This window comes from Salminus brasiliensis, chromosome 3 (genome assembly GCF_030463535.1).
Source record: "Salminus brasiliensis chromosome 3, fSalBra1.hap2, whole genome shotgun sequence".
NCBI classification, from domain to species: Eukaryota; Metazoa; Chordata; class Actinopteri; order Characiformes; family Bryconidae; genus Salminus; species Salminus brasiliensis.
In genome coordinates, this window is record NC_132880.1 from 40523920 (window position 1) to 40543835 (window position 19916).

General features: G+C 39.9%; 1 protein-coding gene across 2 annotated transcripts in view; it reads left to right on the forward strand.

Moving 5' to 3' along the window:
• Positions 1–18800, forward strand: part of LOC140552140 (potassium voltage-gated channel subfamily KQT member 4) — a 72974-nt gene extending 54174 nt beyond the window's left edge. The window contains exons 9-14 of one of the 2 annotated variants that reach the window (XM_072676157.1): positions 451–573; positions 6498–6727; positions 6856–6955; positions 14911–15042; positions 15179–15317; positions 15911–18800. In XM_072676157.1, the coding sequence (XP_072532258.1) occupies positions 451–573; positions 6498–6727; positions 6856–6955; positions 14911–15042; positions 15179–15317; positions 15911–16114 (928 nt within the window). In that variant the 3' untranslated portion in view covers positions 16115–18800. Of the gene's footprint in view, positions 1–450; positions 574–6497; positions 6728–6855; positions 6956–7138; positions 8393–14910; positions 15043–15178; positions 15318–15910 lie in introns of those variants that run through there. The other variant, XM_072676158.1, reaches the window with a different exon arrangement.
• The last annotated feature ends 1116 nt before the right edge of the window (positions 18801–19916 follow it).

The window sequence follows — 19916 nt, forward strand, 5'->3', positions numbered from 1 at the left end:
GTGTTTGTGAACAATTCTTCTTGTTCTTTGAGATTAAACAATTATTTCAGAGTTAATATGTCTAATTGACTCTCGTTAATGTTCTTCACCAAACTATTAGCTGGTTTTGTTTTCATATCTCTTTAATTCTTTTCATTCTGCAAAACTTGTTTTTGAAATTTCTTTCAATGCTGTTACTTCCTTGTGTTCACATGCTTTTTTATTTCTTCATTTGACTATTGTTTGTTTAAAAAGACAGAATATATGTAATTTATTTAAAGTATGAATAATAATATGAATAATCATATTATAATAATGAATAAGTCTAAATATTGAATTTGATATCCAAGTATTTTTCTGAATCCATATCTCTGTCTTTTTACATGTGGCTTTTGTTAATAAGTTTGCTCTTATTTTATGATTTTCTTTTTCCTTTGTCATATTTTGTTTTGTTTTTTGCTCGTGGGTAAGAGAGTTGACGCTACTGTTCAGTCACCTCCAACGGCAGCGTAACCCCAAGAAGGTTCTTCACAACTATCAAACCCTGCTGTCGGGCCTTCGGCCCTATAGCTCCCTCTACCTGTCGGGGGACAGGTACGCTACTGTCCAGTTCCAGTATTCACTTTATAGTTTTGTCCCTATTCAGTGGTTGCATCCTTCAAAGGACATGGTCTACAGAGGCGTAGACTTTGAAGGCTGCGTAGACTGCAAAGGCTGAACTGAAATGAGACAGTTTTCTTGATGGCGAATTTCCTGTTTGTGCCTAGTTGCACCGTTGTGACACAGTCAGTATTCGAATGCAGCCACTTAAGGATGCAGCCCCTGAATTGGGACACAGCTAATGTCTCTTCGTTCATACATACATTGTGCTGTTATTGTCTTCTAAAAGAAATGGAGTGTAGCGGTCACTGAATAGTGTGCAATTTACTACGGAATTTAGACAGGGACAATATAGCAAACTGCTATGCAAACTAATGTAAATCCAAGGTAAAGTGAGGTATATTTGTGCGCCCGGGTGCTTACTCTTGTGTGCTCTTGACAGCTGGTACTAACATTAATTAAACGCTATGATCTTGTTTTCTAAACACAGCCTTGTTATTTAGTGAATTTAGTGAATAATAACATTTTCTTCTAGAAAACAACAACAACAACAACAACAACAAAAATAAATGGCATAAATGTTGCTCTGGTAAAATATGATATGAACGGTTATGCCACTGATGGTCCCTGGAAAACCAACTTATTTCTATTCCAGCGTGTTTAAAAAGGTCAGAAATTCTCAAAATGAAAACTAGTCTCAGAAGCCCATACATTCCTCACATTCCTTTCATTCATCCTCTCCATCTCCTCTCCTCTTCCTCATTTCTCTTCCATCTTTCTACCCATCTACAGTTTCGGGAGTTCTGGAGTCCCAAGGTTTGTGGTAGGCTTTTGAGAAGAATTGAATTCCTTTAATGGATAAAGCTCGCTGGCTGTGCTTTGCTGTTCATTCTGAACAGATCTCTGCTAAATGTGCTAAATGCAATGGTATCTTGAATGGTGCTGTCTTTCTTTATGGTTAAATTCAACTGACTGTAATGGATACAGTGTGATTGTGTTTTTTTATGCGGCCTACTGGCTTCAGTATGTGTGTTTGTATCTTTTCATTGGAAAGGAGCCTGATTTCACACATGATGTGCAGTATCTGCATGCTCTCCCTGTTTGCAAATGAAACCTTTTCTTCTGTTTTTGCCTTAATAACTGTATTAAGTGTCCTTTAACCTTACCCTACTCTTTCAACCCTTCACACTAATGCTAACAACTGATCCTCGGACAGTTTTTTTGATTGTGCTCATGGTGGTTGTGAAATGTTCAGGAGGCTTACCCATGGTTCATTCTGATTTTACCCAGTCCTCCTCCTGTGACAAAGTTACTCTTGCTTTTTAAGTGCGTATCAGCTAATATCTATGCTTAGTGTGACAAGCTGTGTGAAAGTAAGTGAAAGTAATGGGTTAAAAGTAAGGGATAGAGTCCTCTAGAAAATGACACCTACAAAGTGAACAAAATGTTATATTCAGTCTTGGTAGGAAGTGAGTCCCTTCGATTTTCTGTGTTAATGCATAAACTGAAATGTGAATAGATCCTTATCTCAGGTCCTAAAACTAGATCAAGAGAACCCAACAAACCAAATGATGCAACAACATTTTTTACCTCAATTTTAGTCAATTTTAGTTTTTCAACTCTCACCCAGTAGCTAGGACTGCAGCTATCACATAATGCAGCCAGTCACATGTCACATGAAGTCAGCCACCACATCTTTTCAGACTGCTGGCTGCTTGGCTTTCACCCAATACAACACTTTAAAAACATTTAAACCAGAAAACTCTATTTTAGATTAATCTGTCCACAGAACTTTCTTCCTTTAGACTTCTGACTAATGCATGCTGTCTGTTTGGAGAGTAGTGGCTTCCTCCTTCTTATCCTGTACAGCCATGTACACTGTTCATGTTCAGTGTTTGCCTGATGATGAACCTTGTTGGTGAATTATTGATATTATATGATTGATTTTGCCTGTAGCCTGTAGGTTCTTAGATGTGACTCCCTGTAATATTATTTGCCACACCCTTGAAGTTTTTTGGTGGATGACCACTCCTTTGGAGAGCAGTAGTGGTGCTTTTCTCATTTTCTCTTTAAATTGTCTGCACAGTAAACTAACACTGGTCAGAAACTTTAGAGGGGTGTTGTAACCTTTTCCACGCTGATGAGCTTCGATCATTCTTTTTCTCAGGTCCTCAGGAATCACACCAGACAGTGACAGTGAAGGCTTAAGCCCTGACTGCCATGATCTTTTTGAAAATTTATAGGGACTTCAATTCCCCCTATAAACATAGTCTTGGAGGGTCAAATACATTTTCTTCTGACCGAAAAAGTTAATGTTGCTCTAGTATTTATATACAGACAATTTTTAATAGAATTTGTTAAACTCTTTAACACTCCAAGGCTTATTACACACTGAGGTGTGTTACATAGAAATTACAGGGACTGTACAAATTGGTGGGGCTATTGTGTAATAAAACTTTTAGCCCACCAGCAGACCACTGGCCGTTGCAGTGGTTAACAGGGTTTTCTTTACCTAGTTTTTAAGAGAAGACGAAGATCTGATTACATTCCTGGTCAACTTTATGCACAAATACAGAAGAATCACACACTTTCTAGCTGCACTGTAGTTAAACAGTTGGAGTGTCATGTTCGGTTATATAAGTTTGGATGGGTTTTTGTGGACTGACGGGGAATATCTTGAAAGAGTAACGACACTAAAATACATCCATGTTTTGATGCTGCTTTACCAGTAAAAGCAAGTTTACAAACCACAGTTTAATCTTCAGAATTAGCTGATGACCGCCACTTAAAGAAAGCAAGTGTAACTGTTGTGTCCTGCCACAGCCCACTTCCCCTCACAGCCCTCACGCTTTCCACCTCTGCCTTGTGTGTTTCCTCAGTCAGCTCATATCTAAAAAGCGGGGTTTCTTCCGGATTCATGCTGGCTGCAAGCAGAGGTATCCATGTCACAGTGCCTGCTGCACAATGGGCACGACTCCCCCTCCTCTGCCTGACTGTTTTAGAGCCTTACTGGACCAGAGCAGCTGCTTGGCTCAGTGACCACCAATGATAATAGCATGCTCTTTTACAGAAGTATTGTCGCGGTCATATCATAACCTCAATTGCCCTATTTGAAAAGACCAGCTAGCCTCACCAGCATGTGAACTAATTTGTCAATTGACTAATTCGTCAAAATGAATGGCAACAATTCATTAAGAAATATCTGATTACAATAACATATAAAAAGGAAAAGACATTTTTCTCCTTTTAATAATAAGAACCTTTTGCAAAGTGACCATCTCAGAGATGTGAGGCCTTCTAACAGCAGCAACCTGAAATAATACAGGTCATAAGTAACCATGGTTCACTCAGTAATAGGAGGTTTGACATTTGACGTTGATTAGAAGAGCCTTTTATAAATAGTGTTAGAACATTAGATTAGCAACATTCGGTAGCCTGAGTTCTTGTGACTCGACGCTCTGTTTTGGGTCACGGCTAAAGAGCACAATTCACAGCTCCGTTAAAAGGCACTGCTTTAAGATTTTGCACATTCCTGACACATTCCTGACAAAGAAGAACAAAGGTGGCTCTGGTTCAGTAATCTCTGAATGTGGCCTGTATCGCGTGAGAACCAGACCAGAGATGAGGAGTACAGTTCTGCTTGAGGTTTGCCTGTGCTCGAAAGGTCGATATAAACCATGAGTTCAGATGTAATTATATTACCATTGTTCATGGTTTACTACTTTAATGGCTGTTCTTCATGGTTTATTTGGATACGAAATATCAGCATTACCAACTGTACGTCTTTGAAGTCCTGAGCTTAGCTCTCAGTGTTTCTCTAGCATGTTTGAACGTTATGAAGATGTAGAAATGTGCTGAACTCCTGGAGTAATTACAAAGCAAGTTATGCATGCTTGTGTGTATATATGTGTGTATCTAGATATTTTCATGTTTGGAGCGTGAACGCCTTTGGGGCAGACATATGACTCGCATGTTCAGCTCAAGCAAGTCCTGCACTGGGCCATCATGACTAAATGGGTGTAAGCTCAGTTGCATGTGAGGTTTGGGTAGTTAGAATAACACTTGCATGCTGTGTATAGTTTATTGCAGAGCCAATTATGTGGAGTCATGTTTATGATTGACAGTTTTGATGGGTCAGATAAATAAACTAGGCTGTCTTTTTGGAGACAGTCCCTTACAGGAGGCCCTGTTATCATACATTATATGTGGACACCCCTACTAATGAATGCATTTGGCTACTTTAGGTTGCATTCACACACACAGCTTGTCTAGTCACTGTGGAGACATATTGCCAGTAAAATAGGACTCTCCGGAGCAGACAGACATAAACTTTTGGCACCAAGCCTAAAGCCAGGTGTGGGCTAGAGGGGTACATCCCCCTAGCACTGAGCTGTGGAGCAGTGGGACTGTGTTCTCTGTATTGATGGTGCTCCATCCAGTACTTTTGGGATGAGTTGGGGAGTTTAGAATGAGGTGGGGTGATGATCCTCCAACATTCTGACCTCATTAATGCTCTTGTTGCTGAATGTAGCCAAATCCTCACAGTAATGCTCTGAAATCAGTAGAGACAGTTACTCCAAGAGAAGCAGGACAATTTCAGTTGAAAAGAATGAACAGGTGTCCCAATACTTTTGTCCAGTGTATTATGTAATCCTTACTGTGGTTACGGCTTTTCGGCTTGACCAGCTTACCTCGGCTTTTGAGATTTGCTAACGTTGATGTTCTCAGTGTATGCTTCAGCCATCTTTGAAGTGCATGCTTTTGCTTGAACAGTGTTGCGATGTTTCTGAAAGTGCCTGTTCCTGTAGCATGATATGGGTTAATTCACTTTGTCTCCTCTGTAATTCTGAACCTACCAGAGCGTTTCAGCTCTCAAAACGAAACTGCTAAATCTGCTTATAAACTTGCTAATGCTTCTTCAGCAGTTTAAATACTCTATAATAATGACTGACCAACCACAAAGTGCACACCACTGCGAGATGTTACAGTGGTGTATTTACTGTTGCCCATTGTAGCCCGTTGTGAATGTTTTGTGCACATTCACTAAATGATATACATGGTGGAGGGTGTGTTATGCTAAGTTTTGAAGCTTCTCTGTCAAATCAGTTCTGTTGCTCAGACAAACTAGGCTTTAAATGATGACACTCAGAATAGCTGTATAAAATGTTTTTTCTCTGTTCCTTTATCTGTCACTTTACATAACTGCTAACCATGCTTTAACACATACATGTTTAGCTGTGTCTGTCTTTGTTTCTATATACTTGTACCTAAACAGACATATTTTCCCCATGGGCTCTAAAGAAGATTTATTTGTATGTATTGGACGAATCAGCCAGTATATAGCGCAGACTTAAATCTGACTAAACATATGTTGTTCAGCAGTTTATTAGTTTTTAGAGATAAATATTTAAATAAAAGATTTGTCCCTGTTCAAAATCTAATACTTGGGTTAAAAACTCAAAAAATAAATAAATAATAAAGAACTGAAAGTATTTAAGCCCATTTGTGTTCATTCAGAAGAACAAATGAGCCAATTTATTAAAAGAGAGGCTGATACATGAACAACAGACTCTGTCTGAGTTATTTGTCTTTCAACACAGACAAATAATAAACATTTAAAATGGGATATTTATAAATTATAAATAATAATTATAATAATTATAATGATAATAATACATATTTCTATAATATATCACAAAAACTTTAAAAATGTGATCAAATTTGCCCAGTTATTTTTTTAAAGGCATTCCAGTTATTCAAAAAAGTAATACGTATTACGCAGTAAAAGTGGGGCTATTGTGGGGTGTGGAAGCTTTCCCTCTGTATTCTGAGTAGATTCTAGTGTAATATATGTGATTTTATGGGGTGACAATGTGAACACTGGTAACTCCTGCTAAATGTTCTAAATGCCCTGGCAGTGGGAAGATTCCGTTTCGGGACCGTATTAGGATGAACAATTCCCGCTCCACTCAGGCAGTCCGGGGCAAGGCATCTTCTCCTGTGCCCCCAGGGAGTGTGCGTCGCTCGCCTAGCACTGAAAACATCCCAGAAGCCACCAGCCCAGGGAAGGTGCAGAAAAGCTGGAGCTTCAACGACCGAACCCGATTCCGCACTTCGCTGCGCCTCAAACCACGGCCTGCCGCGGATGGTATGATATAGGCTACATTCATATTACTGGGTAGAAGAGGCCCAGGTCTGGTTTTCAGATCTAAGCCATGACTGTAATGTTCATTTACAGTGTGCAAGTCTGCCTCATGATTGTTGTTTGTCTTGTAGTAGAGGGAGTTGGTGAAGAAAACACAGAAGATAAGTCTTACTGTGATGTTGCTATGGAAGATGTTATACCAGCAGTGAAGACCCTGATTCGAGCAGTAAGGTGAGTCTGGACATTCCTCTGTGCAGTCTTTCTTGTAGGTTAGCTTATAGGACCCCCATCATGAAAAGCTGAATTTTCCATTTTCCTCAGTTTTTTCAAAGAAAATGTGAAAACACTGTTAAAGTTTCAGAACAATGCTTTTCATAAATTGACACTGACCTGTGTGTTCATATATTCATTCAGCACAGCAGCTCAGCCCTGCCCACTCACGCTGAAGTTACATGGAGTGTTTCAGCACAGACTGCTTTTTAGAAGAGACACAATACAGGACAGCCAATCAGAACAGAAGACAATTAGTCTGTAGCCCTAATCGGACAAGATTGGTGTTACATGGGGAGTTGGAGTAATGTAATTGTACTACAGGACATCTGTAAAATTTATGACCAGTTTGCATGGGATAAGAAATCTCGACATGATAATATCTTATCTTACCCATTTATTGTAATAATGAAATTTTAGTTTGAAAATTAGCAGCTACATGTTAATAATGTATATGTAGACTGTAGGCTACGCTACACAGAAGCGACGCAGCTTAGCTCGTCTTCTGGATTTGAATGTTGTACGCCATACAATACCCAAGGTTTGTCACAGAGTCATGTGGATTTTCCATTTACAATGAAACTAAATGCCTACTTGAGCACCTTCATACTTAAGACAGAATATTATGATGGAATATTTACACACATGCCGATTTGCACGGGATTAATATAACCTGACATGGCACATTCAGACAGGACTAAAATCACTAAGAAACGAATAAAATTGTTGTAATGTTAATAGTCAAATGTTGAATTCTGACTGATTTTGCTGTATAAACCCACACAAATGTCAAAAGTGGAGCTCAGGGGGGGAATAAAATACAGTAAAATGGAGAATCTGTGAATATATTCAATTTTGAAATTATGTTATGTTGTTTGCCAATTTCAGGCATGAAATTGAATCAAATCCTGAATCCAATCAAATAACTTTTGTAAACACAGGCCTCTGATTCTAACAGGCATTGTTACAGTCTTTGAGGTTAATTCCCTCGGCCGCAGGGAAAGAAATGAACATTTTATCTACGTCACTTAGACTTACAATTGGATTTGAAAGAGCTGTTTATCGCCAAGAGGACCCTCACCACAGAATATGCTCCCTCAGCCTTGACCTTTTCAGAAGCAAACTTCAACCACTATTAATATCACTATTATGATGACAATAAAGAACGACGACACACATATAGGGCATGGCAACCTTCAGCTATGAGTGCTGATTTTTTGCTTAAACAAGCAGAAAGTAATAAAAGATGCACAATGCTGACATGTTCTAGCTGATAACTTGCCGTCCTCATAGCCACCGATAAGGTTTGTCCATTCATCTACTAATCAATTGAAATAGCATGGCATAGTTACTTTCATGTGGCTTGTGCAGTACATTGGGGCATGTCTGTGTAAAGAGGAAGCTGAGGCTTAGAGGTGTAAATGCTCCCCTTACTAAAGCATGAATAACCACAGTAAAACATGCAGAAAAGATCAGAAAAGTTTGCAACAAATCAGTCTGCATCTAAACAGATTTGTGCAAGATCCTTACTGTGATTATTTTTCAATATCTTCATTGTGATTCTATTTTTTTTAGACAAACTATGAAAAAACTGTAATAGTAAACCCGTGTACAAATAAACCTACAGCCTCAGTCCTTTTAACTGTTGAATTGACTGAATGTTTGGGATTGTAGATTTTTACTATGTATTCCCTTCACCTTTTGAAGTTGCCAAAGTTTTAAATTGTCATTTGATTTGTAAATAGTAAGTATGATTTTGGTTGGGACAAAAAAGTCTATCTCAAAATAAAACTTGCTGATATTCTATTTTTTATTCTTTAATTTGGCTTTAATTTGGTTTAAGGCACCAGTGAAAGGTTGCAGAAACTGCATATTATAGCCAATTATATTATAATAGAATTATTCCAGAGTCTTACCTCCAGAATTGCTGTTCTCTAGTTGTGTCCTCTCTGTGCTATGTGCTGTTAGCAAGCTGAAGAGATTGTAGGCAGATTAGCTTTTAGCCGTACTCAAACTCACTTCTCTAGGTTTGGCTTTCCCCAGTCTGTAAAAAAATAGGCCAGTGCTTTCCCTCCTGATGTGTTTGGTTCAGCTGAGGTTCAGTTTGTTTTCAAGGGAATGAATGTTGGAGAGAAGAGATGGTTAAGGGCAATAGCAATAGTGTTTAGCTTAGTGCAGATCCCAATTTCCCCCTGCCTCGCTTTTGCTTCTTGACAAGTCGAGATTGAGCACCCCTTTTGTGGACACTGGCACTGGCACATAACTAGCATGGTCTGGAGGCGATGAGCTTTTCTCCAATATCAACTGCCTCATTTTACCATTTCATGAGCTTTGCCTAAGGATTTCACAAGTGGGCTGAATTTATGTAATTTTCTTTTTTATTTTAAATGAGCCTAGATTTGAGACTTCATGGGACTTCATTGAGACTTCTTGAGGTTCATGGTATGCTAGTTCCATGTACTGAACTCCCGTTAATCAACTATGCCAAGGAAAATACAGTTTTTAAAGTAATCTTTTTGCCTTTTCCATCAGTGACTATTAGCTTTGTAACAAGAAATCCCATGTTATTGTCTGTCACACATAAAACTAAAAAAACAACAACAAAAAAAAACAGGGAAGAAACAACCTATACATAAAACTACCATTAAACAGCGTTATATTGCTGCGATTAGTCTTGTGAGATTAACAAATTTCAAAGAAGCTCATAATTTGAGGCCACATACAGCCAGCTGTACCCTATTTGTGTGAATATTACACTCAGTAGGTAATAGACCAGCAGAAAAATACACAATGTTCAGAATAGAGCTCATTCACATCTGACTCTAATCTGACCTAATAAATGCCACATAGTTCCATTCACTGCCTGGAATTACCACATCTTAAATCTGAGCCTTTTAGCCTGACCGATTTAGTGGGCTACTGTTAACTTAGTCACAGCATCCGAGCACACACAGACTACGAGGCTCCAGGTGTGCGATACTCACAGGTGCATTGTTGCCGGTGACACAACAGGATTTCACGCTTTACGTAAGGCTCCCATAAGATTGATGTCCTTTGGAAGCAGGCAAATTTAACTTTACACAATGCTGAGGTTTCACTTTAAGGACAGTATTACAGTTCATCAGCATTCCTCTGCTGGATATGCGAGCTGGGCTTTTTGCAGGCGAGAAAACCTGCAATAATGGTCCCTAAAATAATAAACCGAACCACACAGTGCACTTCTAATGTTTAGTTACTGAACCCTCAGAAGAAAACATACTAGTTTTTACCTTAAACCTATTTGTGAAAGACTATTATCAGGGACTTTTTGTGGATTTTGGATGATCTGCCATATAAACGTACCCTGGTTCACACTTCTCGTTAGATACAGGAGCATCCAAGCACCAGTGTTCTTGCAGCTATTATTAGGGGCACCAACTGAAAGGTTGCTTGGGGGTGGGGTGGTCTAAAGGCTGAGAGTATAACGATACAACCTTACAGTGCATTGCCATTGACACAGAAAGTCAGCATTTTATGGAAACCCTTGGAGAGTGGAAATAAATGGGATTTCTTTTTGCTTTTCCCCTCTCTCCTTCTTTCTCCTTACAATTCCTTTTATCCGCACCTGAGACCCACCCCAGCAAAATGTGCAGCTACTCGCAAAATTAAAACCTGGGGGGTGGAGGAATGCAGCTTGCAAAAAAAAACCTAAACTCAAGAGTCATCAAGAAACTTGGGTTCTGGGGGGGCTTGACGTGTGCTGAGGCACCAGCTGTAGAGTTCCTCTTGCATCCCGCCAGCAGAAACGGCACTGAGAAGAAGTACAGCTCGGCACTCACCACTCGCACACGCAAGCTATTCCTGCAAAACAATGGTTCTTTTTTTAAACACATCTCAGCCCATAGATTTATTTCACCTGCGTTAGCCAAGGCTGCTTCTTATCCAGGTTCAGTCTCTCCCCCTTCTGGCTAGTGTTGGTTATGCAGCTGAGTTGTGAGACCGCTCTCTCTCTCTCTCTGATAAAGCCTGATCTCTTTAACAGAGGCAGAATGCCTGCTGTCAGGAGATATTATGTTCTTGTAAAAAAAAAAGCCTCTGCTAACATTCTCGGCCCTCACTAATTTCTGAAGTAATTTATCATGGCAGAGGACGGCAGTGCACCTGTTTGCAGATGCTAACATTTAGTGAGTTTTGTGTTTTTGTTGAGTCAGCTTTGTGGAGTAATAGAGAGCAATAAGGAGAATCAGAGCTGAAGTTGTTGGAAGGGACTGATCTGACTGTTTCATCTCTTTTAGCTATGCCAAGACAAAAGCAGCTCGGGTGAAGAAAGCGCAAAGCATTGGGGTTACTGGCCACATCTCTGACTATGTTAAGTAATTGAAATGGTACTTGACACTGACTGAAGTCCAAATGGGAGTAAAACTACAAGCAGTGAAATAATAACAGTTTTGGGACACCTGCTTATTCAGAGTGTCCTGCTTTTGTAGGAGTAACTGTCTCGGCTGCCCAGAGAAGGCTTTTTACTTCATTTTGGAGCATTGCTGTGAGGATTTGGGCATGGTGCCAATAGGTGTATATGTGTCTGCTCCAGATAGTCCTATTCTATTGGCAATACTTCTTTTAATGGACTACACAAGCTCTGGGTGTGCATTTGAACATCTGTCAGCAAAGAGGGCAACTTAAAGTAGCTGAATGCATTCATTAGAAGGGGTGTCCACAAACATTTGGACAAATTGTGTATCTAAGGGAAAAGACATTAGTAGAAGGAAGTGTCCGGACATTAATACCAGTCTGTTAAACTGCAGTAAAACTGAGTACACTTTCACAATTTAACTGTTCTTCACTTTTTAGTCCAGGCACTGAACAACAGAGGGGAGTGAAATTAAACCCAGGAGGGCTTATGATGAAAATTACAGTACTCTCTAAGTATCTAAAGTACTGTAAATACGGTATTTCTGATAAATTTACAAATCCATCAAAAATGTTCCATAACTACATTTAACTAAGCAAGTGTGGTTCCAATTCACTGCTGTTGTGCTATTTCCATTAGAAGAAAAGTAGATTCATATTTTCTGAGTGCAGACCACTCCCAACGTTAGAGGCAGGGAACAGGAACTGCATTCTGGGTGGTTTCTGCTAGGCATCGAAAGCCAGGTCCACTGCCACACAGCCACTGAGAGCAAGTGTGGAAGAAAAGGAGAAAGCAGGGTGATGATGAGGGTGTGACATTTCATCACGAGAAGCTGAAGGTAAAGGAGGATTTAAAAGGCACATGATAAAGGAGGAGGGGTTTTTTTACTGTGGACACTCTCCCAAACTTAACTTTCATTCACTTTAAGCTCCTATCTGTCTGATTATTATTGTACATTTGGGTAGTTATTGCATGCCCTCCCTTTCACTCTGCCTTCTGACTTCCTCACTGAGAACAGAAGCTATCAAGTATACAGTATGTAATTTCAGCAGGTTTGAGGTGGCTCCTGACACACTGATACTGCCGGAGAAGCACTTTAAGTACCCATTGTACACTAGCTTGCAGTTGGACTTCCTATTTTGGTCCTTTAAATAATATTATGTGTGAAAAACATTTATAAACAATTTGGAGCGTCTTGCGTGTCCATTGTTCCAGTGCCTCTTATGTTTAAAAAAAAACGACGATTCAGTTACAACACTGAGAGGAAAATAAGTGGCTATATCGGGAAATGTTCTGAAATTAATTCTAAATGTACAGTGAGTCCAAGAAGTATTTGATCCCTTGCTGATTTTCTTTGTTTGCCCACTAATAAAGACACTATCCTTCTGCACTTTTAATGGTAGATATATTCTAACATGGAGAGACAGAATATCAAGACAAAAATCCAGAATATAATTTTAAAGAATATATTTTAATTAATTTGTATTTCAATGAGGAAAATAAGTATTTGATCCCTCTTGCCAAACACACTCAATACTTAGTGGCAAAGCCTTTGTTTGCAAGCACAGCGGTGAGACGTTTGTTGTAGTTAACCACAAGTTTAGCACACACACCAGGGGGAATTTTGGCCCACTCTTCTTTGCAGATCCTCTCTAAATCATGAAGGTTGGTGGGCTGTCGCTTGGCAACTCTGACCTTCAGCTCCCTCCATAGATTTTCGATCGGATTGAGGTCTGGCGACTGGCTGGGCCACTCCATGACCTTAATGTGATTTTTCTTGAGCCAATCCTTTGTTGCCTTTGCTGTATGTTTAGGGTCGTTATCATGTTGGAAGACCCAACCACGGCCCATTTTCAGATCCCTGGCAGAGGGGAGGAGGTTGTCCCTCAGGATTGTGCGGTACATGGCTCCATCCATCTTCCCAGTGATGCGGTGAAGTAGCCCTGTACCCTTGGCAGAGAAACACCCCCAAAACATTATGCTTCCACCTCCATGCTTGACGGTGGGCACAGTGTTCTTGGGGTCATAGGCAGCATTTTTCTTCCTCCACACATGGCGGGTGGAGTTGAGGCCAAAAAGTTCAATTTTGGTCTCGTCTGACCACAAAACCTTCTCCCAATAACTTGGTTCATCTTTCAAATGATCATTGGCATACTTGAGGCGCGCCTCCACATGTGCTCTCTTCAGCAGGGGTACCTTTCGGGCACTGCAGGATGTGAATCCATTGTTGCGCAAAGTGTTGCCAATTGTTTCCTTGCAAACTGTGGTCCCAGCTGCCTTCAGGTCATTTGCTAACTCCTGCCGAGTGGTTGCAGGACGATTTCTGTCTGTTCTCAGCATCATTGCCACCCCACGAGGCGAAATCTTCTTTGGAGCACCGGGCCGAGGTCTGTTGATTGTCATGTTATACTCTTTAAACTTTCTGATAATTGCACCAATAGTTGTTACTTTCACATCCAACACCTTACTAATCTTTTTGTAGCCCATTCCAGCTTTGTGAAGGTCAACAATTCTGACTCTGAGGTCCTGTGACAGCTCTTTGGTTTTACCCATGTTGGAGACTTGAAATCTGTGTGATCTGTCTGATTCTGTGGACAGGTGTTTTTCACACAAGTGATTAGTGAGAACAGGTGGCTTCAGGTCAGGTAACAAGTTGATTGGGAGTGTCTAACTGGTCTGTAAAAGCCAGAACTGCTAATGAATACTAAGGGATCAAATACTTATTTCACTCCATGAAATACAAATCAATTAATATATATTCCTTAGATTTATTTTCTGGATTTTCTTTTTAATATTCTGTCTCTCCATGTAAGAATACATCTACCATTAAAAGTATAGAATGATCATGTCTTTATTAGTGGGCCAACGAAGAAAATCAGCAAGGGATCAAATACTTCTTGGACTCACTGTATGTTATGTTTAATATATAAATAATATTTCTGTTAAAGAGAGTGAAAATATCATAAAACTAGACAAAATGTCTAGGTAAGGATCATTTTTTTATTTTAAATGTTTATTGTAACCGCATGGGGACATTCCTGTAATGTTGTTAGGACATCAGAAAAGATGTCCTTTATAGCATCTGTGGAACCCTACAAAATGACATCCTCACTATTATTAAAACTATTTTGAGAACATTTTAAAGACACTAGTCTGTTTTAATGAATTGGTATATGTGTATATGGACAAAAGTATTAGGACACCTGCTCATTTTCTATTTCTTCCAAAAGCAAGGGAATTGAATTTAAAAAAGTGTTTACCCTGCTTTTAGAGTAACTGTCTCTACTGTCCAGGGAAAGGTTTTCTACTAGATTTTGGAGAATTTGTGGTCACCACCCCAACTCACCAACCATCATTCCACACACACTTCCACAGCTTAATGCTGTGGGGTTTTATACCCTCTAGCCCATGTCTGGCGTTAGGCTTGTTTATGATCATCTGCTCCAGAGAGTCCTATTCTATTGGCAGCACTTCTTTGTGACTTGACAAGCTATGTGTGTGTGTATGTGCCTTTGTTTCTGTGCAGAATCCTCAAATTCCTGGTAGCCAAGCGGAAGTTTAAAGAAACACTTCGACCATATGATGTGAAGGATGTGATTGAGCAGTATTCAGCTGGACACCTGGACATGCTGGGCAGAATCAAAAGCCTGCAGACAAGGTTTGATTTAATGAGATTTACTACGGATCAACGTTTTTATGTTTGTTTGTTTCTATATTACCGAACTTCACAGCACTGCCATTCTACAAAGATGCAAAAGAATCCAGCTAACCGACTCACTCTTTTTCCTAAAAAGGGTAGATCAGATTGTTGGTCGCGGTGCTGTTCCGTCTGATAAGAAGGTGAGGACAGAAAAAGGCGAAAAGACTCCACCAGAACTGGATCCCATGGATGAGCTGAGCATGATGGGACGTGTAGTTAAGGTGGAAAAGCAGGTAAGGCATGTCCAAGTGGGGCATTCAATTCTCAGTACACAGTCTAGTAGTGCAACTAGTAGCAGCAGTCTTGATGGGACTGTCCTATAAAGACTCCTTATTAGTAGCCTATAGGTTACACAAATGGAACAGTCTAATCAGGCTCTGTGGTGACTTCACCGGAAAGGTCCTGCCTCTTGTAATTGCGGCACGAGACTTTTTCATTTCTTCATGAAATTGAATTATAATTACAGAAACCTAATATTTTTAAACAAACTCTGCTCTGGAGGATTTGCTTTAAAACATTTTCGCTGTATTTTTTCTTTTCTCACCCATTTGAGGTGTGTGCATCTGTATGTGCACTGAGAACTGTGGGTAACTGACTGAAAGACATATCAGATGCATCCTCCAAATTACTCAGCAATTCTGGGCTGTATATGAAGGGTCCTTCTCTTTGGAACAACCTTCTATGACATTTATAGAGTTATAGAGTGTCCTCACTGATGCATGTCTCTTGAGGAAACTTCACAAGAGCTGTAGACCCTGCCTGAACATTTATTTGCATCAATCCACAAGCAAACACCTCTTAACGATGTCTTTCTCTGGTCTCTCAGGTGCAGTCCATTGAGAACAAGCTGGACCTGCTGTTGAACTTTTACTCTCAGTGCCTAAAAAAGGGCTCCTCCCACTTCACCCTGTCCTCTTTGCTGGAGCCTGACCTCACCTCCGACTACCACAGTCCAACCGACCACCGCGAGCTCTTCCCCTCTGCCAACACACTCAACATCTCCCATTCAGACAGTGGCAACATGGACTGACAGCAGGAGAGCGCAGGAGGACCATGAGCGTCCAGCAGCCCCACAGTGACTGGAGCCATAAGACACTCAGCCGGGAGCTTGAACTTTCACATTCTGCAAAAGCTCTTCGACTGAGTCTTACAGCTTAATGCTCAAGCCACCATCACTTTCTCACATAGGTTCGCCTACCTCTACACTGACTCCTCTCTCCGTAAAAAAATGTTTCTGCTCAGAGTCAGCATCACGCAAGGACCCCTTTAGAGTGTGTGTATATTTTACTGTTGTCACAATTCTGCACTAGATGTTTGTCCCACTCATTTCCAAACCAGGCATACAGTAGACCCCATTCCTAATGACCACATCCTTTTAGTTCTGCCTCAGTGTCACTTCCTTTATTTTTCCCTTATCTTTGAGGATTTGAGGATGATTAGCATTACAAGTCTCTCTGTATTTTTAGGAACACACTCACTGAGAGTTTGGGTAAACACTGGCATTCTCACAGCATCGTCACCAGTTTCACTGTAATTCTTGGGTAGACACTAATATGTGATCTGAAGGAGATCAGTGTCATAAGAAACGCAGTCCAGTAGAGCGCAAGGTCTTCCAAAAGAGAGTGGATGGAGCACTGTTACTTGACCACTACAAACTGTCTCACTATCTACCACCTCTCCAGTCTCTTTTATAAAAGGCAAGTAACTGTAGATAAAAAAATGTGTGCAAATGAAATTTCTGGCATTTATTTCTTCATGCTGTAATGCCAGTTTTGTTTGGTTTTTAATCAGTAGATTTCCAGTGGAATTCTATTTTTGAGATCAGGGCTTTCAGATGAATTTGAACCGAGTTTGGATTTTAGACTCTTCTTCTCTGTTTCGTTTCTGAACTCTGAGCTGATGCAATGTCCTTTGTGCCACAGGGCATCACTGAGCTTCTGCAAATGTATGAATGTGCTGTGTACCCTTACCTTTGTGCTGTCCTGCTGAACTCTGCCCTGAGTCTATAGGACAGACTGCAGGACAGTTCCACATGATTGCCTCAAGCTGGACAAAGGGACAAATGGCAGTTTTCACCAAAGCATCATCTCTTTTCTAAACTCCTGATCTGTTCGTTGAATGGCCCTGCAACCTACCCCGTCGGACATGCCCAGGATTGGAGGAATGAACCGATTATTGGTCCACTGTGGCACTCAGGGTTCAGTCATGCATTGTGGTAACTCCATAGCTTGTTGCGGAGCTTTCTGTTCTGCACAGATTTGGGTACAGCGCCCTGTCTCTCCCAAGAGCCCACTGTACAAAAAAAAAGAAATTAAAGAATTAGAAATAGAGAATAAATATTCCTTTATCGCAGCATTAAAGTGCATGTTAGTTGGGAGGCTGGGAGGCCTTCAAGAAGAATAATAGCATAAGGCAGTACGCTTAACTTTCTTTTTTTAGTGAATCTAGTCATAGAGCCTGTTTATATACCCACTTCTTGCCCGTTTAGCCTCTTACCTTTCTGCCTTGCAGCCCATTTTTTCATCCTGCATGATCCAGATCAAATGGTGCAGCACTTCTGGAATCTAATGAGAAGCCTACACTGCTAAAAATAAAGGTTCCAAAAAAGTTCTTCAGAGTAATGCCATAGATGAAGTTATTAACGAACCCCTCAATGGGTGCTTCTTTAATGAACATTTTTGTAAATGAGCTCTGTGAGTGAGGAGACACCTCCACATTATATAAAGGCACCATACCAGTTAGTTTTTTCTTGAACAGCACATTCAAGCCAGGAATCTTTTAGGAACCTTTATTTTTAAGACAGTACAGGTGTGTTTTTCATTGTATTATTTCTACCTGCTGACACTAGCTTTTTGCTTTGCAGTGTAATCTTTCCAAGACAAACATTGACAAATATTGACCCCAATAATCCCTCATTCCAGAGGCATGTAATGGCATGAGCCATCGATGAATCAGCTATGTCACATTAATTTCCCTGTGAAGCACCTGTTGAAAGTTTTAGATGGTCTCACATGTTTGCCCCATTCAAAGCAACAACAAAAAAACAGTTTGGCTCGATTAAACTGATGTGATTGAGATGAAATGACTGATGTAAGTCTTTGTGCATGAGCTCCATATCAGTATCTATGCATGCAACTCGGGGAGGGGGGATCCAGCTTTATAAGAAATGCTGCAGCCAGGGTAAACATCAGCATGGCAGGAGAAGCAGCGGAAACGGCACTCCTCAGCCTTATTCACGTAGCTAGAGCACACTGATGTGTTTACGATAAAAAGGTAGACCTAAGCAATGGTTTGGGCTACTTCTAATGGCATTATTGAATCATTCTAAATGGACTGAACTGGAGTACAAATCCAAAAGGAGTTTTATACATAACCACATTTGCACCTGCACAGACTCATGTATGGACAATATATGCTCTTGGCAAAATAATTTTATTCTTCTCTCACAGCCTACATTTCACCCAGACGTATTCTTTTTGTATGGTTCTTTATATTTCTTCATTTCTCCACAGCTTCTGTTTATTGCAGTTTCTGTTTGGTTCTCTTTTGTTGCCATGTTCATCTTCAGTTCTTTACTTGTAAATTTTGTATCTTTTTAAATGCATAGCTCTACACCAAGGTACTTTTAATGTTCCGAATATTTCATTTATTGTTGCTGTTCATTGACATAATTGTTCATTGCTAATGTGAGAGATCATTTGCTCTGTATGTTTAATCTGGTATGATTGTAAAAAAAATTAATAAATCCAGATTTTGTTTACAAAAAATCAACATGACCAAGCATTCTGTCTCCTGAACTCGACTGCGTGCTGCTGTCTGTGTGTAGCACTTCATCTTAGATTAGGGTACTTTATCATCAGCTGGCCTATTATCGTGTAGGTCCTAGAGACTGTAGAAAACTCTTTAGTGGGTCCTCTTTCATGCAGTCAAAGCAGCTGTGACATCTGAGGCTGTCCTGTGGTATCTGGAACCAAGACGTTAGCAGCTGATCCTGTAAGTTGGGATGTGGGTCTTCCTTGGATGCAATGAATGAGCCTTCTGTACCTATGACCCTGTTGCTGGTTCACCGGTTATCCTTTTTTGGAGTACCTTTTGGTAGGTCGTCACAATTTGTCCCTTGTCAAAGTGGCTCAGATGTGTAACTTCTTATGTGTCTCACTCAGCAAATAAGCAACAGACAGTTATTCAGTTATCATAACTCAACAAAGTTAGCCTCATTTTGTACTTTATTTATTATTATTATTATTATTATTATTATTATTATTATTATTATTAATAATAATAATAATAATAATTAATTAATTAATTGTTTTCCTCTAATTACATTGATTTTTTTTAACAACATTTACTGAACTACAGCAAGATGATTCAAAGCACACTTACTTTATCAGCTGTTTAACCCTTACATACCAACCAACCTTGCAAAAAATACTTATTAATAATACTTCTTTTCTTTGGAGGGTGAAGGGCAAACTACTGTGCCTGGGTCCAAAATTCAGTGCCACACAGCTGGTTATAATCATTTGGTAAATTTATCTGCAACCTTTTTACTTTTTAGTGTAAGTGACCACATTACACACCTACACCTGTTTCATCTAAATTTTTCAGTAATAGTTATAATATTAGTGGTGACTTTTTACTATCTAAATTTTTGTAACTGAGTGTCTTGCTATCCCTTTCTTCTGTGGCACTGAGAATTTCCCCACTGCGGGACTAATAAAGGACTATCTTATCACATCTTATCTTATCTGTTTCCTAGACTCTGAGGAGAGAGGTGTAGCTCCCCTTTCTCCCGTTCACACCTCTTGCCAGTAGGTGGCAGTGTTGCACCA